Source organism: Sus scrofa, chromosome 6 (assembly GCF_054392235.1).
Source record: "Sus scrofa isolate SSC_HxYL_T2T_F1_AM1 chromosome 6, Sscrofa_HxYL_maternal_Yorkshire_Landrace_v2.0, whole genome shotgun sequence".
Classification (NCBI taxonomy): Eukaryota; Metazoa; Chordata; class Mammalia; order Artiodactyla; family Suidae; genus Sus; species Sus scrofa.
Window position 1 is genome coordinate 49,110,692 of NC_139388.1, and position 27,146 is coordinate 49,137,837.

At 49.5% G+C, this 27,146-nt stretch overlaps 2 protein-coding genes across 5 annotated transcripts; both read left to right on the forward strand.

The window, feature by feature from the left end:
- Window positions 1–1,334: 1,334 nt before the first annotated feature.
- COX6B1 (cytochrome c oxidase subunit 6B1) lies at window positions 1,335–12,229 on the forward strand. 3 transcript variants are annotated; one of them, XM_005664498.4, is made up of 4 exons: window positions 1,335–1,418; window positions 3,034–3,264; window positions 5,108–5,208; window positions 11,928–12,118. In XM_005664498.4, exons 2-4 carry the CDS (start codon window positions 3,159–3,161, stop codon window positions 11,979–11,981), a joined length of 261 nt encoding a protein of 86 aa, XP_005664555.1. In that variant the 5' UTR covers window positions 1,335–1,418; window positions 3,034–3,158; the 3' UTR covers window positions 11,982–12,118.
- Window positions 12,230–14,105: 1,876 nt separating this feature from the next.
- Window positions 14,106–23,574, forward strand: UPK1A (uroplakin 1A). 2 transcript variants are annotated; one of them, XM_084958647.1, is made up of 8 exons: window positions 14,106–14,253; window positions 14,556–14,644; window positions 16,592–16,792; window positions 19,575–19,649; window positions 19,791–19,898; window positions 21,152–21,331; window positions 22,869–22,952; window positions 23,034–23,574. In XM_084958647.1, exons 2-8 carry the CDS (start codon window positions 14,564–14,566, stop codon window positions 23,076–23,078), a joined length of 774 nt encoding a protein of 257 aa, XP_084814773.1. In that variant the 5' UTR covers window positions 14,106–14,253; window positions 14,556–14,563; the 3' UTR covers window positions 23,079–23,574. The 2 variants fall into 2 exon arrangements, with proteins under 2 accessions (XP_084814773.1, NP_001116683.1); NM_001123211.1 differs by lacking the exon at window positions 14,106–14,253 and having other exon boundaries at window positions 14,564–14,644; window positions 23,034–23,078.
- The last annotated feature ends 3,572 nt before the right edge of the window (window positions 23,575–27,146 follow it).

Sequence of the window (27,146 nt, forward strand, 5' to 3'; positions counted from 1 at the left end):
GGCGTAGGCTGGTGGCTACAGCTCCGATTAGACCCCTAGCCTGGGAACCTCCATATGCTGTGGGAGCGGCCCAAGAAATGGCAAGAAGACAAAAAAAAAAACAAAAAAAGTATATATTTATATATATATATCTCAACGTGGCTGGAGGGAGGACCATGGGTCAGTTCACAAAGGATCTGCGGACAACTATAAATATAATAAAATTCACTGAATTAAAAAAAAAAAGGATCTGTGAACCATATTAAGGAGCCTGGACTTTGTTAGAGGGTTTGGGGGGGGGGGTTAAACAAAGAAATTTGGGCTTTAGGAAGATCTCATTGAAAGGGATGAATGCAGGCATGTAAACAAATAATTACAATCCTGATGAACACAGAATGCAGGAGGCCCCCAATCCAGTTAAGCCTGACACTGCCAAGTATTTTATTGGGTGGCTACTTGCTCTCCGTCCCCCATGCAGTTAGGATGGTGTAGGCCTGGTACGCAGCCTCCAAAACATAATGTGCCTTCTAAGGTTTGGGGAAACATGATAATAAGCAGGAAGATGGAGTCTGGGCATTCCTCATATAGGGATGAACGACCCTGGGAGAAAGAATGGCTTGTTTTTAATTCCTTAAGAATGATTTGTTTGCAATCCCCAGTAATTGAATTTCCAATTGGAAGTTCCAATTTTCTTTTCTTTTTTGCTTTTTAGGGCCGCACTGGTGGCATATGGAAATTCCTAGGCTAGAGGTCCAATTGGAGTTGCAACCGCCCTAGCCACAGCCATAGCAACGCAGGATCCAAGCGTTGTCTGTGACCTACACCACAGCTCACCGCAACGCTGGATCCTCAACCCACTGAGCAAGGCCAGGGATCGAATCCGCAACCCCATGGTTCCTAGCTGGATTTTTTTCCTCTGTGCCATAACGGGAACTCCTGGAAATTCCAATTTTCCAATTGACCCAGTAATAATCATAACGAGAATAGGGATTTTTGTGTTTTCTTCAGCTATGCGTCCCAACACTTAATAGAAATATTTGGCACAGAGTAAACGTTCAATAAATGATTATTGCATGAATAAGAGTATTTCCGTTGGGATAGTTTCTCCACAGGGGGACTCTCCCTCCAGGCCAGGACCCTGAGCCCTTCTCTCTCGGTAAGGACGGGGAGGAGACGAGACTGCGCCCACGGCTTGGAACCGCTTCAGCTCACGATTGGGCTGGGAGTGAGGACGAACAGGCATTCGGACCAATAGAAGGTCGGAGTTCTCTTGCATGGGCGTGGCCTAAGTGCTTCTGGACCAGCCCAGCCCCGCGGAAGACTCCCTTGTACCGCGTCTCGTCCCGCTTCCGGCCGGTCTTTATTCCGCTTCCGGTCCGACGCCGGCGTCTTTGCTGAGGGTCACATTGAGCTTCCAGCGGTTTCAGGCGCGACTCTAGGTGAGTGTCGAGGCCTCGGGGGCCTGGAATCCCAGCCTGGGGACTCAAGAGTCCGACCCTTGCTTCCCAGGGAATGAGATGAGGTTTCCGGCCGACGGCAGCAGGCCTCCCGGGCCCGGGGGGGTCTCTTCAAGTTAATAGTCGTAGCTAACGATTATTTAGTTTTTCCTCAATGCCTGGAACATTCCAGGCGACTTACATTGATTCATTTAATCCTCCCTCCAGCTCTATGAGGTAGGGCCTGTGATTATCCCTTTTTGACAGGGAGGCAACCGCAGTTCAGACAGTAAGCGGTTTAGCCAGAGGTCAGGATTTGGACCTAGTAGTTTGCACTGCAGGGCTTTTAATCACCAGATGTACCCCCTGTGGTTTGCCTGGGCTGTGGCATGGCTTCTTGGTGTCTGGCGCCTCCACCCCCTTAGACGTTGGAGGGGCCACAGCGGTACTCCCAGTCTACCGCACTCCTGAAATCGGGTGGATCTCGCTTCCAAAATAATTCTTCCGATCGTGTGTGTGTCCCAGCTGCTGGAGTTCCAGATAGCCCCGCTCCCGGAAAGACTCCATTTCGATGGCCCCGATCCCTACCACTACCTTGAGTCGCTTGGATTTAACATCAGTCCACTCACCTCTATGTAATCCCAGGACTTCTCTAATCATCTGGAATAGAGGCAATTTCTTTCAGGTTCCCTGACGAAAACTGTATCACCTCATTAGAAATTCTGTCATAGGTTTTTAACTCTGGGTTCACAGAATCCATAGAATTCAAGGGGTTCTAGTTCTTGAATGGGGGAAATTTTACATCTATATTTTTACTAATCTCTTATTGAAATGTAGCGTTTCCTTCAGTTAGGAGTGGAGGCAGTGGCCATAGTCGTATTAGCATCATTAAAACCACAGGTCATCTTATATCCCATTACAGTTGTAGATGTCACAAAATATCATTTTCATTCCTTTTTTTTAAGGCTGCCCCCAGGGCATATGGAAGTTCCCAAGCTGGGGGGGTGGAATCGGAGCTGCAGCTGCCAGCCTACACCACAGCCATAGCAGCTCGGGATCCTTAACCCACTGAGCAATGCCAGGAATCAAATCCACATCCTCATAGATTCTAGTGGGGTTCGTTACCACTGAGCCACCACGGGGACTCCCTCACTCATGACTATTTCGAAATTGTGTAGTTAAGTCCTCAGCTGCATATAACGGTTTTCTTTGTGATCCTTTGCAACTTCTAAATACATTTAAACATATTCTGAGAAAGGGTTCATTAGATCCCTGGGGAGTTCATGGCAGGGATCAAGATTAAGAACCCCTGCAGTGTAGGTTATGTCAGTGATGGAGTGCAGCTCCACGGCATGTGTGCTCTCTGACCTTGGGATGTCACTTAAACACCCTGTCTCTTTGTGAAACAGTAATAGTAATAGTTCCTGCCTTTTAGAGTGACTGTAGGAATAAAGCATCCTTGCCAATAGTCAGCACTCGGTGAGTGTCAACTAGTGTTATTTTGGGACAGATAAGGCCTGATTTTACCAGAGAGTTGAGCCCCCCACCCCTACCCTGCTGTGACTTCCACACTTTGCGTGTTCTTGCCTGCCTTTCATCTCTGTGTGCATGTTGAAAGGAAGGGGGCCTTGGCCTGGCTTGACTTGGTCACACCCAGCCTGTTCTGCATCCAGCCTCCACTGGGCCTGAGTGGACTGAGAGCCCTACCAGCATCCATTCTCTTTGGCCCCAGGAGTCAGCACTATGGCAGAAGACATCCAGACCAAAATCAAGAACTACCAGACAGCTCCTTTTGACAGCCGCTTCCCCAACCAGAACCAGACCAGGAACTGCTGGCAGAACTACCTGGGTGAGCAGGACATGGGTTGGAGTGGGCGGGGGCAATGTTGACCTTCCCCTGGTCCCACACCTCAAGTCACCTACCTCTTGCCTCCTCCTAGGGGTCCTTCTGCATCCTAGGCCACTTTTATTCTGAACATTCCTACCTTGCAGGGCCCACGCCCCTCCTCACCAGCTGTGTGTTCAAGATCTGGGCCAGTGGCACAAACTTTGGTTCCCGCAATGATTTTGTGTTTTGTTTTGTAAAAAACAAAGTTTTTTTTTTTTTTTTTTTGGCCATGGCATGCAACAGTTTGACGTGGGATATGGGATCGCAGTTCCCAGACCAGGGTTTAAACCCAGGTTGCAGCAGTGAAGCTCTGAGTCCTAACCACTAGACCACCAGGAAGCTCCCCCTCGATGGTGTGTGTGTGTGTGCGTGCGCGCGTGCGCGTGTGTGCATGCGTGCATGAAATGTACATACATACAGGAGGAACATAAAACATAATGTACAAGTAAATTAATAAACTCGAATTCCCCCATGAAACTGTAATTTGGAAGAAACCTAGATGCTGCCAGCACTCAGAGCTTCCCTGCCTACTGCTCTCCCTGTCTTGAAAATAGCGCTCTACCTCCCCACTGAGAGGGCGATCACATTTTGGTTTTATCACCGCTTTTGTCTCTTTGTGAATGTTATAAATACTGTGTGTATTCCTTTGTGTTTGGATTTCTTCAACAGTTTTCAAGATTCATTGATGCTGTGGCATGTATTTTGCTTGCTCGCTCTCTCTCTTTTTTTTTTTTTTTTTAAGGGCCACCCATGCATATGGAAGCTCAGCCAGGGGTTGAATTGAAGCCACAGCCACAGCAACATGGAATCCAAGCTGCATCTGGGACCTACACTGCAGTTCATGGCAATGCCAAATCCTTAACCCATTGATCAGGGCATCGAACCTTCATCCTCATGAATACTAGTCAGGTTAATTACTGCTGAGCTATAGCAGGAACTCCTATATTTTGCCCATTTTTACTGCTGTACAGTTTTTTGTTTTGTTTTGTTTTGTTTTTTTTTGTCTTTTTGTCTTTTGTTGTTGTTGTTGTTGCTGCTATTTCTTGGGCCGCTCCCGCGGCATATGGAGGTTCCCAGGCTAGGGGTTGAATCGGAGCTGTAGCCACTGGCCTACGCCAGAGCCACAGCAACGCGGGATCCGAGCCGCGTCTGCAACCTACACTACAGCTCACGGCAACGCCGGATCGTTAACCCTCTGAGCAAGGGCAGGGACCGAACCCGCAACCTCATGGTTCCTAGTCGGATTCGTTAACCACTGCGCCACAACGGGAACTCCCCTACTGTACAGTTTTATATTTTATTCACAGACACATGGTATCCAGTTTGGGGTTCAAGAATCACGCTTGTATAGGCATGCTTATAAATGTAATTTGGTATCCACGTGAATGCTTTTCTCTCTAGGGAGTGTGCCTAGGAGTGTAATACATGGAGTAATTTTTAGATTAATTTTTAGATTAATTTCCTACTGGTTTTAATAAATCAGACCATCCCCCTCATGTCCTCTCTAGGATGCCAGCGTCTCAGCATCAAGCCATTTTTCCCTTTCCTTGCCCCAGTTCTGGACTTGCATAATTTCCACACCTGCCTTTCACGTGGCCCTATCATTCCTGACCCCAGAATTTTCAAATTGAACAGTAGTTCTTTAGCAGCTACACGTGTAAGGGTATGCTTTCTTTGTGAAACTTGGGGGGTGGGGTGAGGATTGTGCATAACTGGTTGTGAAGTAAAAAGTATTTCTTTGAGTTTTGATCAGAAATGTGTTCCAGCCTTGGTCTAGACTGACCCTGATCCCCTTTCTTCACAGACTTCCACCGCTGTGAGAAAGCAATGACTGCTAAAGGGGGTGACGTCTCCGTGTGCGAATGGTACCGGCGTGTGTACAAGTCTCTCTGCCCCATATCCTGGGTATGTGTCTCCTCCTGGGGCCTTTGGGACACTGGGGTGAGGTCTTAGCAGAGGGGAGTGTGATGACTTGGTGGCAGCTCATCTATGAGAGGCAGAGAGAGGACAAGGCATCACACTGACCATGGACACGGCGGCCTTGTCTTCTTCCTGGAATTGCCTCCCTTTCCTCCTTGCACTGATGCTCAACCAGCCAGGCTCTCAGCCAAGACAACCAGATGTGTCTTGCCCCGGCACTCTACACGGCCCTGTCCCTCTGGAGCTCAGCATCACTATCTTTTGGAATCAATCTTTTTTGGGGCAGGGGGATCCCACCCAAGTCGCTGCAGTGACAGCATAGATCCTTACCCCCACTGAGCTGCAGGAGAACTCTGTCCTTTTTTCATGTGGACATTTCCAAATAAAGTCAAAGTAGAATAAATCAGTGATTCCCCCAAATGTACCCATCATCCAAACTGAATAGTTTCTTTTTTTGTTTTGCTTTTTTTAATTCTTTTTTTTTTTGAATTATGATTACACACTTGAGTTTTTATAGATTCAATGTAATTCATTCAATTATACTTTTTTTTTTTTTGGTCTTTTTAGGGCCGTACCCATGACATATGGACGTTCCCAGGCTAGGAGTCAAATTGGAGCTATAGCCACAGCCACAGCAACACCAGATCCTTAACCCACTGAATGAGGCCAGGGATTGAACCTGCATCCTCATGGATGCTAGTCAGATTCATTTCCATTGGGCCATGATGGGAACTCCCAAACTGAATAGTTTAAAGATTTTTTTTCCCCTTTCCTTCACATATCCCTTTTCTTTTTCTTCCTCCTTTTGCTGAAGTATTCTGAAGCAAATATCAGATGTGTCATTTCACACCTATCTACAGTATACATCTCTAAAAAATAGGGATGCAATAGGGCAGTCCTTTTTTTTTTTTTTTTTTTTAATTTTTTTTTTTGTCTTTTTGTCTTTTTCTTTGTTGTTGTTGTTGTTGCTATTTCTTGGGCTGCTCCCGCGGCATATGGAGGTTCCCAGGCTAGGGGTTGAATCGGAGCTGTAGCCACCGGCCTACGCCAGAGCCACAGCAACGCGGGATCCAAGCCGCGTCTGCAACCTACACCACAGCTCACGGCAATGCCGGATCATTAACCCACTGAGCAAGGGCAGGGACCGAACCCGCAACCTCATGGTTCCTAGTCGGATTCGTTAACCACTGCGCCACGACGGGAACTCCAGGGCAGTCCTTTTAAACTTGTTGCTACTATTTAATATCCTCTGTCATACCCTCTTTTTAAAAAAAATTTATTTTTATTTATTTGGGACAGGGTACACTCACAACCTGCAGAAGTTCCCAAGCCAGGAATCAGATTCGCACCACAGTATTGACCTGAGCCACTGCAGTCAACACGCCAGATCCTTAATCCACTGGACCACACAGGAACTCCCCCTTTAAAAAAAAAAAAAAAAAAAAAAAATTACTCTATTTCATCAAAGACCCCATTGACTACAAGAAGCAGCAAGAGATGTTTGGATCTTTTTTTCCCTTTCTTTTTCTTTCTTGCTTTTTTTTTTTTAAATGCTGGAAATGAATGTAATAAGCATGCTAATTTTGGAGATGCTAAAGTGGAAAAACCATGTGTCCTAAAATCAGAATATGATAGTATTTCAAAAGTAATAGTGCTCACTTTACAAATGTGAGCAATACCAGTAAAATAAAAAGTAGGAGTCGGATTGTGCTCCCTAGTCTCCCTCCCGAGATAACTACTGTCAGCCGATTCCTTTCCTCTGTGTACATTTGTCATACATGAGCCTGTGGAACTCTCGGCGTGGATGATCATACTCTATAGTTTGTTCTCTGACTTGCATTGACTTATTAGTGTGTCTTGGAACCTTTTTTTTTTAATGGCAGTGCATGTACACAGATCTGCCTCATTTGTTTTAATAACTTACAGATGCTTTTATTTACCTTTGACCCTTCTGTGGAGATTCTGTTCTAATTTTTCAGTATTTTAAATATCCTTGATGTATATCTTTGGGGCTTATTTCTCGAGAACAAATTGCCTCAGTGCACTCCTTCTCAGCCCAGTCGGTTTTCCTCCCACCTCTGGCCACGCTCTCTCAAGTGCCTTGAGTACCCTCTCTCCTCCCAGGATTTCTCCTTGGCCCTGCGTGAGCTTGGGTTTCACATTTGTGATCCCATACTACCCCCCACTCCAGCCTCAGGGCCTGCACCGGGGGTGTGCTGGACAGGGCGCTAGGAAGTGTGCCTCCAGTCCTGGTGCTGCCCCGTGCCCCAGGCTCTGGGACCTGGGCCTGCCCTTAGCTGGGGAGCTTCAGGTTGTGCGGGTCCTCTCCTCGGGTGCCTGCTGTGTCTGACTTCTTAGGGCTGGATATGAGTGCACGCGATACCCAGCAGCCCCAGTAGCTTTATTCCAGAGATGTGGTGAAGTAAAAATAAGTATTTTTGTTATTGCTGTTGTTTGTTTTTTATAAGCAATATAAGCATTTCACAGAAACTTAAGAAGTAGAGGAAGGGGCAGAAAATTATTCCTCATCCTCCTCACCTAAGTGGTAATAACATCTTTTAGGTGTTTCTTGTGTGTTTTTAAAAATTAGTCTCTAGTTCCAGTATGTGTGTTTGGGAGAGATGGGTCTGGGAGTCCAGCACACAGAAGTTCCCAAGCCAGGGATCAAACCCAAGCCGTAGCAGTGACAGTGCCATAAGCACTAGGCCACCAGGGAACTCCCCACCACTTTCCTTATATGAGCATCTGAAACATTTTTTCCAATCATCTTTTATTTTCCAGTTTTAAAAAATTTTTAGTTTTCTCATGAAAAGGTGGCTTTTTGTATATCTTCAAAATGAGAGATTTATATAATGTAGAAGGTGAAAAAACCTCCTAAGTTTAAACCCCTTCTATGTCCAAAGTTAACTTCCCTTAGTAATTTGGTTTAAATCTTCCACTTTTCTGTGTGTGTAGGTATAAGTGTATGTTCATTGTATGTTCATATACTTTTAAAAAATGCAGATGTGGGAGTTCCCGTCATGGCTCAGTGGTTAACGAATCCAACTAGGAACCATGACGTTGTGGGTTCGATCCCTGGCCTTGCTCAGTGGGTTAAGGATCCGGCATTGCCACGAGCTGTGGTATAGGCCACAGACGCGGCTTGAATCTGGCATTGCTGTGGCTTTGGCGTAGGCCGGTGCCTACAGCTCCGATTCGACCCCTAGCCTGGGAACTTCCATATGCCACAGGAGCGGCCCTAGAAAAGGCAAAAAAAAAAAAAAAAAAAAAAAAAGATGTGGATCATACTCCAGATACTGGTTGGTTCTTGCCTTCCGCCACCACACCCACAGCATATGGAAGTTACCAGGCCAGGGGTCAAATCCAAGCTAGAGCTACAACCCACACCACAGCTGCAGCAGTGCTGTATCCTTAACCCAGTGTGCCACAGCAGGAACTCCACTCTGGGCTTTTTTACTTGCATTGTGTACCTATTTTCATGGCAGTACAACCTTGTCAATTTTGGGGTAATCATTGTCTTTAATGGTTAAGAAAATGCCTTTCCGGAGTTCCTGTCGTGGCGCAGTGGTTAACAAATCCGACTAGGAACCATGAGGTTGCGGGTTCGGTCCCTGCCCTTGCTCAGTGGGTTAACGATCCGGCGTTGCCGTGAGCTGTGGTGTAGGTTGCTCGGATCCTGCGTTGCTGTGGCTCTGGTGTAGGCCGGTGGCTACAGCTCCGATTCGACCCCTAGCCTGGGAACCTCCATATGCCGCAGGAGGGGCCCAAGAAATAGCAAAAAGATTAAAAAAAAAAAAAAAAAAAAAGAAAATGCCTTTCTCCTTGAGCTAAACTCAGTCTTTTTTCACTATTTTAAATGATACCGCAGTGTACAGTTCCGTTGCAGGAAGTGTTTTGCCCTCTGTGTGAATGTTTCCTTTGTTTCCTTTCCATGAAATGAGATTTTGGGGCAAAGACTAATTTGCCTAAGGATCAGACCAGCCTATCCAAAAGGTGTTGGGAGTTGTCTTGTGGCACAGTGGGTTAAGGACCCAGTGTTGTCACTGTAGTGGCTCTGGTCACTGCTGTGGCTCAGGTTTTGTGCCTGGTCCAGGAACTCCACATGCCACGGGCACAGTGAAAAAAAAAAAAGGTTGGTGGTTCTGTAAAATGGTCCAGTCACTTTTGAGGTCAGTCCTGAGGCAGGATCTTTCAAAATGGAAAAAAAAAAAAAAAGACATACTCTAGATATGGGCAATTTTGCACGTGCACATCCTACAAAAATGTTAATGTACAAAAATGACAAGATATACAGAGTTGTTTGTAATGGGGAACATTCAGAAACAACCTAAGTTAGGGAGTTCCGTTGTGGCTCAGTGGATTAAGAATCTGACATGGTGTCCATGAGGATGGGGGTTCAGTCCCCCGCCTCGCTCCGTGGGTTAAGGATCTGACATTGCTGTGAGCTGCAGTATAGGTCGCAGATGCAGCTCACATCTGGTGTTGCTGTGGTATTGGCCAGCAGCTGCAGCTCCAATTCGATCCCTGGGCTGGGAAATTCCATGTGCCACAGGAGCGACCCTGAAAAGAAAAAAAAAAAAAATCATACCTTTTAAATAAAAGAGGAAAGAACACAAGTTAGAAGAAAGATGGGAATTATGGTATATTTATCTTAATCTGTGTGACAGATTACAGAAGGGGCTCTATGACCTGTGGAAAAAGCAAGTTGCAATATAATCTATATAGTATGGCCCAGTTTACATATTTTTTATGTTTATGTTTTTGATTTTGTTTTTTTCTTTTTTGGCCACTCTGTGGCACATGAAGTTCCCTGGGCCAGGAATCAGATCATGTCTGAGCCACAGTTGCAACCTACACCCCAGCTGTGGCAACACACATCCTTCAACCCACTGTGCCAGGCTGGGATTGAACCTGTTCCCCAGTGCTCCAGAGATACTGCCAATTCCTTTGCGCCACAGAGGAACTCCAGCTTTTGAGTATGGAGCGTTTTTATTTTTTCTTTTTAGGGCTGCAGGGCTGCACCTGCTGCATATGGAAGTTCCCAGCCTAGGAGTGGAATCGGAGCTGCAACTACAAGCCAGTGCCACAGCCACAGCAGTGCCAGATCCAAGCCACATCTGTGATCTCTGCTGCAGCTTGTGGCAGTGCCAAATCCTTAACCCATTGAGTGAGGCTGGGAATCAAATCTGGATCCTCACAGACACTGCTGTGTTCCTAACCTGCCGAGCCACAACAAGAACTCCAGTACAGAGCATTTGTGATGTGTGTGTAAATAGGCACTTACTGTGGGCCAGCTACTTTGTAAGTGCTTTATATCATAAGGACAGACACAACAAAAAACAGGATGAGACAGGTACTGTTATCAGTATCCTCATTTTACAAAATCGGAAACTGAGGCCCTGAAAGGTTGAGCAGTTTGCCCGAGGTCATGCAGCTAGAAAGTGATGGATCAGGGATTCAGATTCAGTCTTCCTTATCCACTGTCTCTAATATATCGCCTGTAAAGGTGAACGTGTGTGTGTGTGTGTGTGTGTGTGTGTGTGTGTGTGTGTGTGTATAAAAATGAACATGTGTCTAGCCACCTGTAGGAAGGTCAGCAAGTTGCAGAGTGTTAACCTCTGGGGAGCGTTTCCATAATTTTTTTAAAATACATATGCATTAAAAAAAAAAAAAGATGTATGGAGTTCCCATAGTGGCGCAGTAGTTAATGAATCTGACTAGGAACCATGAGGTTGAGGGTTGGATCCCTTGCCCCGCTCAGTGGGTTAACGATTGGGCGCTGCCATGAGCTGTGGTGTAGATTGCAGACGCGGCTCGGATCCCGTGTTGCTGTGGCTCTGGTGTAGGCCGATGGCTATAGCTCCCTTTCGACCCCTTGCCTGGGAAACTCCATATACCTCCAGAGTGGCCCAAGAAATGGCAAAAAGATTAAAAAAAAAAAAAAAAAAAAAAAAGAATGCAAAGATGCATGGGAGTTCCCATTGTGGCACAGCGGAAACGAATCCAACTAGTAACCATGAGGTTGTGGGTTCAATTCCTGGCCTAGCTCAGTGGGTTAAGGATCTGGCATTGCTCTGAGCTGTGATGTAGGTCACAGATGAAGCTTGGATCCTGCGTTGCTGTGGCTGTGGTATAGGCAGGCAGCTGTAGTTCAATTCAGCCCTTAGCCTGGGAAGCTCCATATGCCACAGGTGTGGCCCTTAAAAAAAAAAGTATGCATATATACATCTGTGAGTGAGAGTAACATCCCACTCTTATCTGGTTTGGACTTTTTGCACTTGATTCCATGTGTTGGAGATCCATTCCTGCCAGAGCGTAGATCAGCCTTTTTTTTTTCTTCCCACAGCTGTCTGGTATTCCTTCTTTCTTCTCTTCTGACAAACATCATTGAGGGTTGAACTCTGGGGTTTCTGAATCAGGGCAGAGTCACCCTCTTGGAGCTCTGTACAGTCACAGCTCTGCCGTGAGTCTGCCCGTTATTCCCCCGCCCTCCACCCCATCCCCTCAGTGGGTTAGCTCATTCAGGACAGTGACTCTTGGCCTTCTGGGTCTTTACTGGCTCCCCAGCTCCTGGAGCAGTTGCCAGTAGTGGCACATAGCAGGTACTGGGGTTCCTTGTTGACTGCAAAATGAGGAAGACAGAGAAGTCCACCCTTCCGCTCTCCCCGTGGAGGAATGAAGTAACACTGGCTGTGTTTCCACAGGTGTCAGCCTGGGATGACCGCCGGGCGGAAGGCACGTTTCCTGGGAAGATCTGAACTGGCCCCCCCACCTCATCTGTCCTCCGTCCTTCTCCACAGGGTGGTGCAGGGGGACCTGGGTTCATGGTGATTCCCACCCTGAGATCCTGAATCATGGTTTAACTAATAATAAATACTCACTGGAAAAGTGTAAAGCTGTGTACGTGTAAAATAGCTGGATGATGGGGTGGAGGTTGAGGTGGGACTGAATTCAGGGTGCTTTTTTCTTTTCTTTAAATTTTTATTTTAATAAACATTGATCACCCATTTTTGCTTTCCTTCTTTTTTTTTTAGTCTCTTTTGACTCCAGGCTAGGGGTCAGTCAGAGTTGCAGCTTCTGGCCTTCACCACAGCCACAGCAGTGCCAAATCCGAGCCCCATCTTCAACCTATGCTGCAGCTTGTGGCAATGCCGAATCCTTAACCCACTGAGTAAGGATCCTGTATCCTCATGGATACTGGTTGGCTTCTTAACTCGCTGAGCCACAGCAGGAACTCCAAACAAGTTTTGTTTTGTTTTTGCTTTTGTTTTTAGGGCCGCACCCGCTGCATATGGAAGTTCCCAGGCTAGGGGTCGAATTGTAGCTATACCTGCCAGCCTGCACCACAGCTCACGGCAATGCCAGATCCTTAGCCCACTAAGTGAGGCCAAGGATTGAACCTGTGTCTTTGTGGATCCTAGTTGGATCTGTTTCCCCTGTGCCATGATGAGAACTCCAAGAAAAACAACTTTAAATGGAAAGTGGGTTGACTAAAAATCAAATTATCCGTTTTGATTGGAAAACATTTCATGTGTCTTATAAACCAATATCTGGACAGTGCAATTTCATTGTATTTATTATTTCTTTATTTATTCCATATCCTGTGGCATATGGAATTTCTGGGCCAGGGGTCTGCAGCCACGGCAAGGCAGTCCTGCAACATGGAGTTCCCTCCACCAGGGATCAAACCCAAGCCCCAGTTTCGACCTATGCTGCTGGATCTTTAACCCACTGTGCCTGGCTGAGATGGAACCCATCTGGTTGGGCCACAGAAGGAACTCCCAATGCAGGATCCTTTAATTCACTAGCTGGGCCTGGGATTGAACTCAAGCCTCAAAAGTGACCCGAGCTGCTACAGTTGGGATTCTTAATCCACTGCCCCACAGTGGGAACTCTGACAATAGAATCTTAAGTTCATTTGTTTTCCCATTTCTCACACACTGGGAGAACCAAGGCCCAGAGAGAAAGTGCAGCAAATGCCTAGTCCTGAGGTCTGAGGAGTTCTGGGGAACAAGCCAACCATCTTCGCCTGCGGAATCAGCCTTGTGCCGCTAGAGGGCAGCATTAGAGGGACCTTGGGCCTCTTGGCTGCGCAGCTGGTGAGGTGAAGCCTCGAGCTGCACCCGCGGCCAGAAGACATACTTTGCAGACGTCTCTGCACTCCGTTCCCACCACTGACCTGGAAAATGATCTGATGGTACCCATTCTGCAGATGAGCTAATGCACACACCAGGTCCCGCTGTACGGAGTAGGTGGAACTGGGATTTGAACCTAGGCCTCTTTGATTCCACAGAATGAAGACACTCCCACCCACAGCTCCTTGCTGTGACCCTGCTTTGTCCATGCGTCGCGTGTGTGGTGGTGGGGGGCACTTTTCTCCCACCAGGCCCGTTCAGTCCCTTTTTCTAGCACACTCCCCCGCCCCCACCCTTTGCTCCTTGAACTCTTCTCAAAATTCTCTCACACAGCCCCCTACTTCCATTCTCCTCCTCAACCCAGAGCCCGAGCATCAACATTCCAAGCATCCGTCCCACATGCCTCCCTCCCCCAAATCCCTGCCTCCTCCAGCCGCCCTCCTCTGCTGGCCTCCCGGTCTTGGAGAGGCTAGAGCCCCCAGCCAAGGAGGCAGTTCTAGGCTTCAGGAGTCAAGTGTGGGTTTGACTTCGATCTCTCCTCGCCCTCCAGGAAGGCTCTAGTCCTAAGGAGAGACACTGGTGGGGGGGGAGGGGGAGGGGAAACCGGGACATTCACCCTCCTACACCGCCCCCTCCACCCTGACAGACTGGGGACCAGAGGTCACTGCACTTCACCCTGCCAAATAGATAGCACAATCTGGAATTTCAGGTCTATAAATCACTTGCAGGGAGAGGGTGCCTCATAAAGCTGTTCTCTACTGGTCAGCCCGCTCTCCTCTCATCCCCTGGTCAGGACCCCCTCCTCGCTTCCAGGAAACTGGCCCAAGGAAGGGCCTGGGCATATATAGGGAGCCACTGTGGGAGGGGCCACCCAGAGAGGCTCCTGGCGGAGAAGGTGAGGAAGGGGTGCTGGCACTCTGCATGGGCATGGGGAGTTGAGGGGGTCTGAGGCTCAGGGAAGGCCAGCCCTGAGCTCTGGCTGGTGACTGCTCCACCTGAGCCTCTGTTTCCTCTTCTGTAAAATGGCCCACTGTCAGCGTTGCGGGAGGCTGGGCACACTGGCTACCAGCCTGGGCCCAGCAGAAAGCTGAGAGCAGCCCCTGTTAGCTGGGATACGGAAGGGGAGCAGTGGGTCCGGCTGGGCCCTCCCTCCCTTCTTGGCCTCTCCCTGACCTCACCCCTGCTCCGGTGTCCCAGGCAGGACGATGGCTTCTGCGGCAGCAGAGGGGGAGAAGGGGTCTCCGGTTGTGGTGGGTCTGCTGGTCGTGGGCAACATCATTATTCTGGTGAGACACCCCCCCACACCTTTGCCGGGAGCCCACTGTGAGGGTGAGAAGGAGGGGGTGGTCCTGAGGCTGGGAGTCGGGTGGCTGGGGGCCCAGGATTCCCCCGATGGCCAATGCCATCTGGCTCTCAGGTCAGAAAATCCCAGCTATTCCTCTCCCCAGCGGTGTGATCTTGAGCAAGTGATCTGACTTCTCTCTGCCTATTTCCCCATCTATCATGTACTCACTCTGGGCATTGTTGTGTGGATTAGTCCACGTATGACCCTCAGCTCCGAAAAAGTGCTTGACAAGGGCCAGATATCATCATGAGTGTGATCTGGACCTGACATGCCTGCTTGGCACACAGGGGGCCCACAGTAATGAATAATAACAATGCCTTTTAATTTTGTGATTCTTTTTGTCTTTTTTTTTTTTTTTCTTTTTCTTTTTTGGTCTTTTTGCCATTTTCTTGGGCCGCTCCCGTGGCATATGGAGATTCCCAGGCTAGGGGTCTAATCGGAGCCGTAGCCACCAGCCTATGCCACAGCCACAGCAACGCAGGATCCGAGCTGCGTCTTCGACCTACACCACAGCTCACCACAATGCCGGATCCTTCACCCACTGAGCAAGGCCAGGGATGGAACCCGCAACCTCATGGTTCCTAGTTGGATTCGTTAACCGCTGAGCCACGATGGGAACTCCAAGTATGTGATTCTTGTACCTGGCTCCGGAGCCAGAAAACCTGGGTTCAAATCTCAGCTTTGTCACCTTCTATTGTAGGACCTGGAGCCTCAGTGTCCTCATCTGTAAGATGGAGATACAGTAGGCGTGCTGAGAGGAGAAAATGAGTTAGTGGATTTGTGCTTTGGCCAGAGTTTGGCACACATGGTTGCTCTCTGCAGTGGCCACAGCACTAGTCAGGACAGCTGGTAACAACAGTGGTTAGTGCACAGAAAGCAGTTTCAAGGACCAATGACTGGCAGACAGTAAGTACTCTATGACTGGTAGTCTGATTTTTGGCAAAGGTATCCGCTGAGGTCTTCCTCTCACCTTCTCACCTTGTTCTCCATCACTATAGGTAGCCAGATTTTTAGTTTCTCATTATATATATATATATATGCCATATATATATATATATATGCCACACTGGTGGCATGCAGAAGTTCCCGGGTCAGGGACTGAACCTGAGCCACAAAAGTGACAGCACCAGGTCCTCAACCTGATGAGCCACCAGGGAACTCCTCTCCAATATTTCTTTAAGCAAATATAGGAAAAGGAACATATATACCTATTTTCTACTCTTTCTTGTTATCTATTTTCTCCCCTCTTTTGTCCAAAATGTAGCTCATTCTGCATCCTATTCCATGCTTCCCATTTCTTCCTGCTCACGTTGTCTGTGGGTCACTCCACATGGGTCCTCAGCCTCCCTGCCCTTTTCCACAACTGTGCAGTGCTCCGCTGTGTGGCATCCCAGCTGCTTACATGCAGTGCTGCAGGGAATAACCCTGTGCATTTGTGATATTCGCTGCATGGGCAGCTGTGCCTGTAGGATTGACTCCTGCAGGTAGAATTGCTGGACCACAGAGTTGATACATTTGTAATTATTCCTGCCATGGCCAGATTCCCCTCCTCAGGAGGTAGCCACACTCTTCAGCAAAGGCGGGTACCCAGCACCTCCTTGGTGCCAATCACATTCTCCAGGCTTTGCATGTAGCATCTCCTCGAAACCCCTGGCACCTGGGGAGTGGGTAGGGGCCAGGGGTCTGGCTGGGGCCTCCATTCCCTTCTGGCCTCCTGCCCAGCCTCATGCCTGTTCATGGAAGGGGTGTCTTTGTCACCCTAGTTTCTTGTCCTCCTTACCGATGGGGCAGAGGGGGCTCAGAACGGGGAGGGCACCGGCTCACGGGGACTCATGCTGCTGAGGCAGCTGCCCCTGCGCAGGCCTCGCTAACCAGCTGCCCTGTCCAGTTGTCAGGCCTGGCCCTGTTTGCTGAAACGATATGGGTGACAGCCGACCAGTACCGCGTGTACCCGCTGATGGGCGTCTCAGGCAAGGATGACGTCTTCGCTGGTGCCTGGATCGCCATCTTCTGCGGCTTCTCCTTCTTCGTGGTGGCCAGCTTTGGGGTGGGCGCAGCGCTCTGCCGCCGCCGCTCCATGATCCTCACGGTGAGGCCCTGGGAGGACGGGATGGGGAGGGGCTCGCTGGGCGCAAAGATCATCTTCACAGAGTCACAATGACGACCACACCACAGCCGCTAGAGTGCGGTCAGCACGGCTCCACACTCAGGCCTCGTGGCAGTCATTTCATGTCATCTGCCTGTCACTTAGTAACTGAGGCTCAGCTCTTACCCTCATCTTACAGAGAAAACCAGGGCTTGGGAGGCAGGGGAGGAAGCTCCGCACAGGAGGATGGCTCTTGAATTGCAGGTCTGAGATCTGAACCACAGCTGGTTGGTCTCCGGGGTCTGTGCTTGTGAGCTGGATGAGCTGGACAATAATAATAACACAGCTACGATTTAATGAGCACTCATTACATCCTACAAGCTCCATGTAGATTAGTTTGTTTGTTCCTCACAACCCATCATCATCCTCATCAGCAGCATCATGAGCCCATTTGATAAGACTTGAAACTGAGGCTCAGAGAAGTGAATCCGCTTATCCAGGGTGGCATAGCAAGTGAGTGACAGAGCTAGGATTTAAACCTGAGCACTGCAGCGCTCGGGCCTGTGCTCTTAATCTCTGCCCACAGCAATAGGCCACACTCTCCAAGTCCCTTTCATGGGCCTGACACTAGGCCGGGCTGTTTAGAAGATGAACTCCTTCCATCCTCACAGAAGTTAAGTGTTTCTCTACCCGTTGACCAGACGAGGAAACTGAGGTTCAAAGAGGCCAAGAGCCCAGCTGAGAGGGAGAGCAGGCATTCCAATCCTAGCCCCACGGACACAGAGCCAACCCTTGGCTTCCTCCACGGCCGAGGGCCTTTTGGATTCCCAGGAGCAGCTACTGATTTGATCCACAAGTTTACTGAGCAAGAACCATGTGCCAAAGCCCATGCTAGGCACTGGGCTATCTACTGAGCAAAGCATAAAGGCCCTTGCCTAGGGGGAGGGGGAGGCAGTGACTAGGGAAGGGAGCTGGGGAAGGGCAGTCAGAGAAAGCGAAGACTGGGTGGTAGTGGGGGAGGAAGGGAGTGAGCAGCCTGCGTATCTGCAGGAAAAGCATTCCAGTGGAGGGAACAGTAAGAGCAAAGGTGAGAGGACTGGAGTACAGCGTGGCTGGAGCCAAGTGGGGGTGGGGGTGACAGAGGGGAGCTGAGGGCGGTCTGGGAGGAGAACAGTTCAGGGTGGGCAGGGCACTAAGCCGGGGAGAGGGGAGGTGGGACAATCAGCTGGGACCGGGAGCCTTGGTAAGGACTTTGGCTTTGCTATGAATAAGATGTAGCCATGGAAGTTCCTGAGTTCCCATAGTGGCTCTGTGGTAACAAACCCAACTAGTAACCATGGAGATGCATGTTCTATCCCTGGCCTCACTCAGTGAGTTGGGGAACCGGTGTTGCTGTGAGCTGTGGTGTAGGTTGCAGATACGTTGCTGCAGCTGTGATGGATTCGACCTAGGCTGGGAACCTCCATATGCTGCAGGTGTGGCCCTAAAAAAAAGCAGAAAAAAAAAGATGCAGTCATAGAAAGGCTCTTTTCCTTTCCTTCTTTTTTCCTTTCATGCATTTAATTATCTGGCATAACTATTTAACCAAAACCTTAAAAGTTCACTCAACTTATAAAAGGAAAAATGTCTGTTGTCTGTCTCTTGTTTGGTCATTAACGAAGACACAGAATCTTTTAAAAATTACTATGGGAAATTTCAAACAGCCTAGAGTGGGATGAATGCACCTATCACCTGGTTTCAACAATATCACCAGCGGACTGGCCAGTGCCACCTCCTCTACCCCACCCTCTGCCTGCCCGCATTTTTCTCTCCTGGGGGGATTTTGAAGCACATTCCAGACACCAGGTCACTTACCTGTAAATATTTGAGTGCGCATTTCTCTGAGCATTAAGGATGTTGTTTGAAAGCAGCCAGGCGTGTTGGACCACATCGTGTGGTCTTGGCAGTGGAGTTGGCAAATCCACCCCCCACCCCCCACCCATTGCTTTAAGGGTGAAGGGTGAGGACAGCTGAGGAGCAGTAAAATCATTTTCATTAAACACCAATCAAATAGCTTTTTTAGGTTTTTGTTGTTGTTGCTGTTTGCACAACTACCATACCCCAGGCACATCCTGCAAAATTCACCCTAGTCCACCCGTAGCTAATTTCCAATACCCAGTGTGTGTTCAAATGTCCCTGGTTGTCTTGATAATGTCCTTCTTTCTTTCTTTTCTGCAGTAGACATTCATGTTACTGCATGCAAGCCTATTAGTTAACCTTGGGGAGTACTTTACATATGGTTTTGTTGATTTTATTTCCTCCCACATTTTATTATTAAAAAATTCAGTATACTCAAAAGGCGAAATACTTGCACAGTGAACACCTGTATAGCGACCAAGTAGATATTTGATTTTTTGTTTTTTGGGGGGGGGTTAGTTTTTAGGTTTGGGTTTTTTTTTTTTTTTTAGCTAGCCTGTGGACTGTGGCCTTCCCAGGCCAGGGATCAGATCTGAGCCACAGTTGTGATCTATGCCGCAGCTGCCGTCAGATCCTTAACCCACTGTGCCAGCTGGGTATCGAACCTTCGACTCAGCGCTCCAGAGACACTGCCAATCCCATTGCACCACAGCAGCGACCTGAGCAGTGACACTGCTGGATCCTTAACCCGCTGAGCCACCAGGGAACTCCAAATTTTTTTTTTAATTGCATTTTTATCCACGGATCCATCCCTGGAGCGGTGTGGCTTCAAGGGCTGTGCCCTGACGAAGCTGTACCTCTGTCTCTCCCTCCCTCCCTCTGCTTCTAGTACCTGGTGCTCATGCTCATCGTCTACATCTTCGAGTGCGCCTCCTGCATCACGTCCTATACCCACCGAGACTACGTGAGTTGGGCGGGGGCACGTGGGGGCGGCAGAGGGCGTGGCTTGTGGGGGGAGGAGTTGGTGAGGGTCTGGGGCTGAGGGTGGAGGGCCATCTCTCCTCACCCAGCCCCGCTGGACCCTGCCCTTCCCTGCCCTCCGCAGATGGTGTCTAACCCGTCCCTGATCACCAAGCAGATGCTGACCTTCTACAGTGCAGATTCGGACCAGGGCCGGGAACTGACCCGCCTCTGGGACCGCGTCATGATTGAGGTGAGCAAGGGTGGGGGAGGGCGGAGGGGGGGGGACGGCTGGAGGACCCGGGGCCCCCGAGGTAGATAGGGCTCCCCAGATGCCCACTGGTAGATGATACCCACTCATGTGCTTCTTATGAGGGAGGGGCTCTGGTCATCACCATTTTCCAGTTGAAAACAGACCCAGAGAAGAAAAGTCCCTTGTTCAGGGTCATCTGGCTGGTTAAGGGCAGAGCTGGCATGGAAACCCTGGCAGCCTGGATCCAGAGCCCCTGCTCTTCACCATTGCATGTGCTGCCTTAATAATAATGATAAGAGTAACAACCACACACATTAAAGAGCTCTGTCTTGTATTTATCACTTTCCCAAACACTGGCAAGCTTTTTGAATCCTCGCAACAGCCCTTAAGGGAGATCAGCGCTTTAGCCCTTTAGCGATGACGAAACGGAGGCAGGAGGTTGAGGGCTAGCACGAGGCCACACAGCTGGTAGGTCAACAGAACCAGAAGGACCCAAACCCAGGCTGCCGGTAAGAAGCCAAATTCCTCATTTAACTCAGCAGGATACGTCGGCACAAGAGGAGAATATTGATGACCCAAGGGAACTGAGGTCCCAGTTTGGTTCACACAGCTAACCAGGATTGGAACCCAGGTTTTTTGTTTTTAATTTGTTTGTCTTTTTAAGGTTGCACCCATGGCATATGGAGGTTCCCAGGCTAGGGGTCAAATCAGGGCTGCAGTCGCCGGCCCACGCCACAGCCACAGCAATACAGGATCCGAGCTGCGTCTGCAGCCTACACCACAGCTCATGGCAATGCTGAATCCTTAACCCACTGAACACGGCCAGGGATTGAACCCACATCCTCATGGATGCTAGTCAGGTTCATTAACCGCTGAGCCATGACAAGAACTCCTGGAACCCCGGTTTGAAGGAGCCACAAATTAAAAACCCACAGCACCCAAGAGAAGCCAAAAATCTGCCTTTTGGTGTCATTCACATCAGACCTTGTTGACCACTAATTCCAAAATTTTAAAAAAATGTATCACGGGCGTGGGTGTAATCCAAACCCCCATCAACCTCGAGGCGCTGGAATAAGTACCTTTTGCCCTGTGCTCACACAGACACCTCTGCCTGTCTTTGAGACCCAGGGCGTGGGGAAGTTGGGCCCCACTGCAGGGCAGGCCAACCCCGTCCTTCTTCCGCTGTGTGACCTCAGGGGAACGGCTGTCCTCTCTGAGCCGGACCCCCCCCCGACCCCCACCTCTTTCTCCAGCAAGAGTGCTGCGGCACGTCAGGTCCCATGGACTGGGTGAACTTCACATCGGCCTTCCGGGCCTCCACCCCGGAGGTGGTGTTCCCCTGGCCGCCACTGTGCTGTCGACGGACTGGCAACTTCATCCCCGTCAATGAAGAGGGCTGCCGCCTGGGCCACTTGGATTACCTGTTCACCAAGGTGTGTCTCCCCCTCCCTGCTCTGTCTGGCTGTCTATCTGGCCCTACCTAGTCCTGCTACAGCTTCCTCCCTCCCACTGTCTTTCTGTCATCCCCCACCCCACATACACCCCTGTCTGGCTTTCTTTTTCTCTCCCCTCCCTCTGGCTCTTTTTTTTTTGTTTGTTTTTCCCCTGTCTTTTTAGGGCCACACCCCTGGCATAAGGAAGTTCCTAGGCTAGGGGTCGAATTGGAGCTGCAGCCGCCGGCCTGCACCACTGCCGCAGCAACGCCAGATCCAAGCCCCATCTGTGACCTCACAGCAATGCCAGGTCCTTAACCTACTGAGAGAGGCCAGGGATCGAATCCACATCCTCATGGATACTAGTTGGGTTTATAACCCACTGAGCCACGACCTCTTTGGCTCTTTCAGCTCTCCAGCCCTCCCTCCCTCCCTCTGCAAGTCAGGGGGACACGCCAGCTCTGTCTGATCCAGACCTGGCACCTGAAACTTTTCCCAGGTTGTCTGGGGATAAGAGCAACAGTAGCAGTGGCACAGCATCAATAACAGCCATTTATTTTTGTTGCACCAGCCTCCTTCTAGGTGCTTGAAGTTTTTACCTAATGAAATTCTCACCACAGCCTTATGAGGTCGAGGTTATAACTGTCCCATTTTACAGGTGCTGAACCTCCCTAGTGAGGGATGGAGCAGGGCGTGAGTTCAGGTGGTCAGGCCCCAACCAGGTGCTTTAATTCCAGGTGCAGAGGCACAGAGGGAAACAGAGGAGGTTAGATTAGGAGGAGAACTGTCCCAGGGGTCCCACTGGCTGCCCTTGGCTGCCTGGGGGCCCCTGAGCGGCCTGCCTTAGCTCAGGTGTCATGGAGAGGGGGGCCTGTGGACAGACCATCACCGCCCACAGAATCGCCAGCCGTTCCTTAGCCCCAGCTCTGTGCAGAGTGCTTACAAGTGCTTCCACGCTTTATCTCACAGAATCTGCTTTGGGAGGGCAGGGCTGTCCACATGGCCATTTCATATATGGGAAAACTGAGGCTCTGAGGCTCAGAATCATACCCAGGCCCCAGAGCCAACAACTGGCAGAGGTGGCCCCCAGCTCTGTCCTCCCTGACTCCAGAACCTTCGTTCTTGGCCGCTGCCAAGTTGGGCCAAGCAGGGGTCCGCATGAGGGTGACCAGTTTGGGACTCTGGCCCCACGCGGCCCCACCTCTAAATGAGAAAAGGTCTTGGAACTGGGCTAACCTAAAGGCATATTTCAAACCCTGGGAACTTGGGGGCAGCATGGAAAGCTGGCTTTAAACCAGATCACCCTCAGAATGCCATGACCACCATCCGGGCGGCACCTGCTAGTGCAGGGCCTCCTGGGTTTATGTCACAGCCCTGGCCCCCTGAAACCACCCAGGGAGGGAGATGCTTCCATGAACCCCATGGTGAGAAACCCCCACCCATGGTGATCCTCAAGGTAAGATAAGTCACAGGAAGTGACTTTCAGCAGCCAGCCTCCCTGGGTGTTTTCTCCACCGCTCATTTCCCCGCTGCCCAGGGCTGCTTCGAACACATCGGCCACGCCATCGACAGCTACACATGGGGCATCTCGTGGTTTGGGTTTGCCATCCTGATGTGGACGGTGAGAAGCAGGGAGCCTCCAGGGTGGGTGGGACGTGGGTGTGTGGCTGGAGCACCCCTCACCTGACGGCCTCCTCTCCAGCTCCCGGTGATGCTGATAGCCATGTATTTCTACACCACGTTGTGAGGAACAAGAAGGGAAAGCCATGCGCGCACCTTGGCCTCCTCTTCCTGCTTCTGCTTCCTCCCGCGGAGATGGCCGCCTCCCCTCTCCCCTTCCCACCCTCTGCTCGGAAGATATTTTAGCAGGTTGCTGAGCCCTGCTGGGAGTTGGGGTGCCCTGAAACCCCTGGACATGTGTGCAAGGACTCAGCCCTTAACTTCATTTCTCTTGGCTGATTCCTGGCCCATCTTTCATTGTCAACTCGAAGTCCTGTCTTTGGGGGGTGGCCCTTCCCCAGTGACAACACCCTGTTCACAGATGCCTCTCTCCTAGTCCCTGAGCTCCTCCTTCGTGATGGATGTCGCTGTCATCACTGAATAGTTTGTGATTGTCTGTTTAAGCTCTGATAGCCTGGGACTGCCCTGAGGGGAGGGACAAGCTCGGTTATGGTCAGTTTTTGTCCCCAGCTTCTCCTGGCACAGGGCTGTGCATGGATAGTCAATAAATACTGCTTGAACGAGTTGACTTGTTTTCTTCCGAGGCAAAGGCGAATGAATAAGAACTCTTCCACTGAAAGTAGCAGAAGCCCAACTGGCACTGACTGAAACATAAAATGGAATGTATCGGCTGATGTAACTGAGCCAGTAGGTCTGGCTTCAGGCATGTCTGGATCCAGGGGTTCAAGCTAGGTTTCCAGGAAACCTGCTTCATTCTCTGGCAGGATATCTCTGGCGACACCAGACATATCCTTATTGCTAAGAAACACAGCAGCAAGAAAGGGCCTCTTTCTCAATAGCTTTTGCCAAGGTCAGGGATTAAAGCTCACTGTCTTGGTTTAGGTTCTGGGCCCCCGCTTCAGTTGGGGAAGAGAGGGCACCTGGGTTACCACTCCTGCTAAGGAGACATCCTGAGGTGGTGTTGGGAAGGGGGGTTGTTTATCAAGGGAAAGTCAGAGTGCAGGGCTGCTGGGCCAGTACAGGTGACAGACCTACTGGGGACTAAAGCTTCTGGCAAGGGAATTCCCGTCATGGTGCAGAGGAAACAAATCTGACTGGTATCCGTGAGGACTTGGGTTTGATCCCTGGCCTCATTCAGCTGGTTAAGGATCTGGTGTGGCCATGAGCTGTGTGGTGTAGGTCACAGACATGGCTCAGATCTGGCGCTGCTGTGGCTGTGATGTAGGCTGGCAGCTGCAGCTCCAATTCGACCCCTAGCCTGGGCACTTCCATGTTGCAGGCGTGGCCCTAAAAAATGCAAAAAAAAAAAAAGGCTTCCAGCAAGTACGCTAAGGGGTATGTGAGAGCAAACAGTTTAAGAATCTCATCATTGCTGTTTTGTCGACTCTGAAGCAGGCCCCCGCTTTGGCCATTTTACAGCAATTAGGCTCTGCAAGGAGAGCGTGGCTTCCTTCCCCATTAAATGAAATTTCTCAGAGTCCTCATGTACTCCATTGGTTTGCAGATGGTCTGCAAATGCTGAACTCGGGTGTCAGCTTTTTAAAATATACCTTTAGACAAAAAAAATATACTTTTAGGATCTCTCTGGTGGCGCAGCAGTTTAAGGATCGTGAATTGTCACTGCAGTAGCTTGGATTGCGGCTGTGGCACGGGGCCGATCCCTGGGGCAGGTACTTCCACATGCCACAGGCTTGGCCAAAAATAAAACAACAAAACAACAACAACACATTCGTACATTCATTTGCCCAACAGCCTATATATATATATGCATTTTAAAAAATCTGTAATAGGAATTCCCGTCATGGCTCAGTGGTTAATGAATCTGACTAGGAACCATGAGGTTGTGGGTTCGATCCCTGGCCTTGCTTAGTGGGTTAAGGATCCGGCGTTGCCGTGAGCTGTGGTGTAGGTTGCAGACGAGGCTCGCATCCCTCGTTGCTATGGTTCTGGCATAGGCTGGCGGCTACAGCTCCGATTAGACCCCTAGCCTGGGAATTTCCATATGCTGCAGGAGCAGCCCAAAAAATGGCAAAAAAAAAAAACCAACAAAAAACTGTTGCAAAGTATTCCAGCGTATAGATGCGTCACAGATCATCACGCACTGCTGTAAGTCAACAAGGCAAGAAGCAAAACAATATGCATGAGTGATTTCATTTTTATGAAAATCATATATACATTCTTCTGACGAAGGATTCCTTTGAGAAGGGGTGTGGGATGGAGGGCCGAGAGGAAGAGAAATTTTCACACCATGTGGATCTTTATAATGTTTGAAAAAAAGGTTTGTAAAGATGATCTAATGCTTTCCAAAAACAAAAACTAGTAAAGGGGTTTCTAAACTACTAAACAAGATACAGCTTTGCTTTTCAAGCCAGAATTTTTGAAACACTGTGTAGATGATACACATACCATATTTTAACACGTAGGAGTCCCTCCAGGTCGACTGGCTTAACGGGCTTTTCTGCAGGTCTGGAATGAAACGTCTACCCCCTCCCTGAGCACATATTTGACCAGGTTGTAAATACATCAGGGAAAGGGGGGATTTCATCCTAATCTACCTTTTTTTTTTTTTTTTTTTTTTTTTTGCCTTTTCTCGGGCTGCACTTGCAGCATATGGAGTTTCCCAGGCGAGGGATCTAATCGGAGCTGTAGCACCGGCCTACACCACAGCCACAGCAACTCGGAATCTGAGCCACATCTGTGACCTACACCACAGCTCACGGCAACGCCGGATCCTTTACCCATTGAGTGAGGCTGGGGATCAAACCCGCAACCTCATGGTTCCTAGTCGGATTCGTTAACCACTGAGCCACGACGGGAACTCCCATCCTAATCTACTTTTAAATTCATGTATATCCCCATGAGCAAGTTCACGGTGGCCTAGTGTGTGACTCGGTTTCTCTGAGAAAGGCAAAGAGGCAGCACTCACCACCCCCAGCACATTCTGAGCTCCCATGTGCCCCTCAATAAAATGGGCTTCTAGAAGTGCCTACCTCATAGCTTAGGGTCCAGTGCTTTCTAAGAGCTCCGGACCCCATAAGATCTTTTCATTATGAATCAGGAATTTTCTCAGTCCTGTGTCATCAGAATCAAATGTAAAAATAAACTGCCAGGTAAGGCTGCTACTGTGCCTGGTGAGCCCCAGTTTCCAATGTTTGGGGCTCCATCATCCAGGATATACCAAATGACTTGCATATTCGTGCTTTGAAAAGTAAAGTCAGGAGTTCCCATTGTGGCTCAGCAGGTTAAGAACTTGATTAGTATCCACAAGGACACAGGTTCGATCCCTGGCCTCGCTCCATGGGAAGGATCCAGTGTCGCTGAGGCTGTGGTGTAGGCTGGCAGCTATAGCTCTGATTTGACTCCTTGCCTGGGAATGTCCATGTGCCGTGGGTCTGGTCCTAAAAAGATAAAAAAAAAAAAAAAAAGGTAGGAGTTCCCATCGTGGCGCAGTGGTTAACGAATCCGACTAGGAACCATGAGGTTGCGGGTTTGGTCCCTGCCCTTGCTCAGTGGGTTAACGATCTGGCGTTGCCGTGAGCTGTGGTGTAGGTTGCAGACGCGGCTCGGATCCTGCGTTGCTGTGGCTCTGGCGTAGGCCGGTGGCTACAGCTCCGATTGGACCCCTAGCCTGGGAACCTCCATATGCCGCGGGAGCGGCCCAAGAAATAGCAAAATGACAAAAAAAAAAAAAAGGTAAATTCAGGCTAAGAGAACACACTTGTGGTTGCCAAGGTGGGGGGGTGGGGGGAAGGGGTGGGATCCGGGAATTTGGGGTTAGTAGCTGCAAACTATTACATTTAGACTGGAGAAGCAATGAGGTTCTTTACAGCACAGTGAACTCTACCCAATCTCTTGGGATAGACCAAGATGGAAGATAATATATAAGAAAAGGAATGTATTTATATGTCTGACTGGGTCTCTTTGCTGTACAGCAGGAGCTGGCATGACATTGTAAATCAAGTATACTTTTTTTGGCTCTTTTTAGGGCCACTCCCGAAGCATATGGGGGTTCCCAGGCTAGGGTTCGAATCAGAGCTAAAGCCACTGGCCTACACCACAGCCATAGCGACACGGGATCCAAGCCACATCATTGACCTATACCACAGCTCATGGAGACACTAGGTCCTTAACCCAC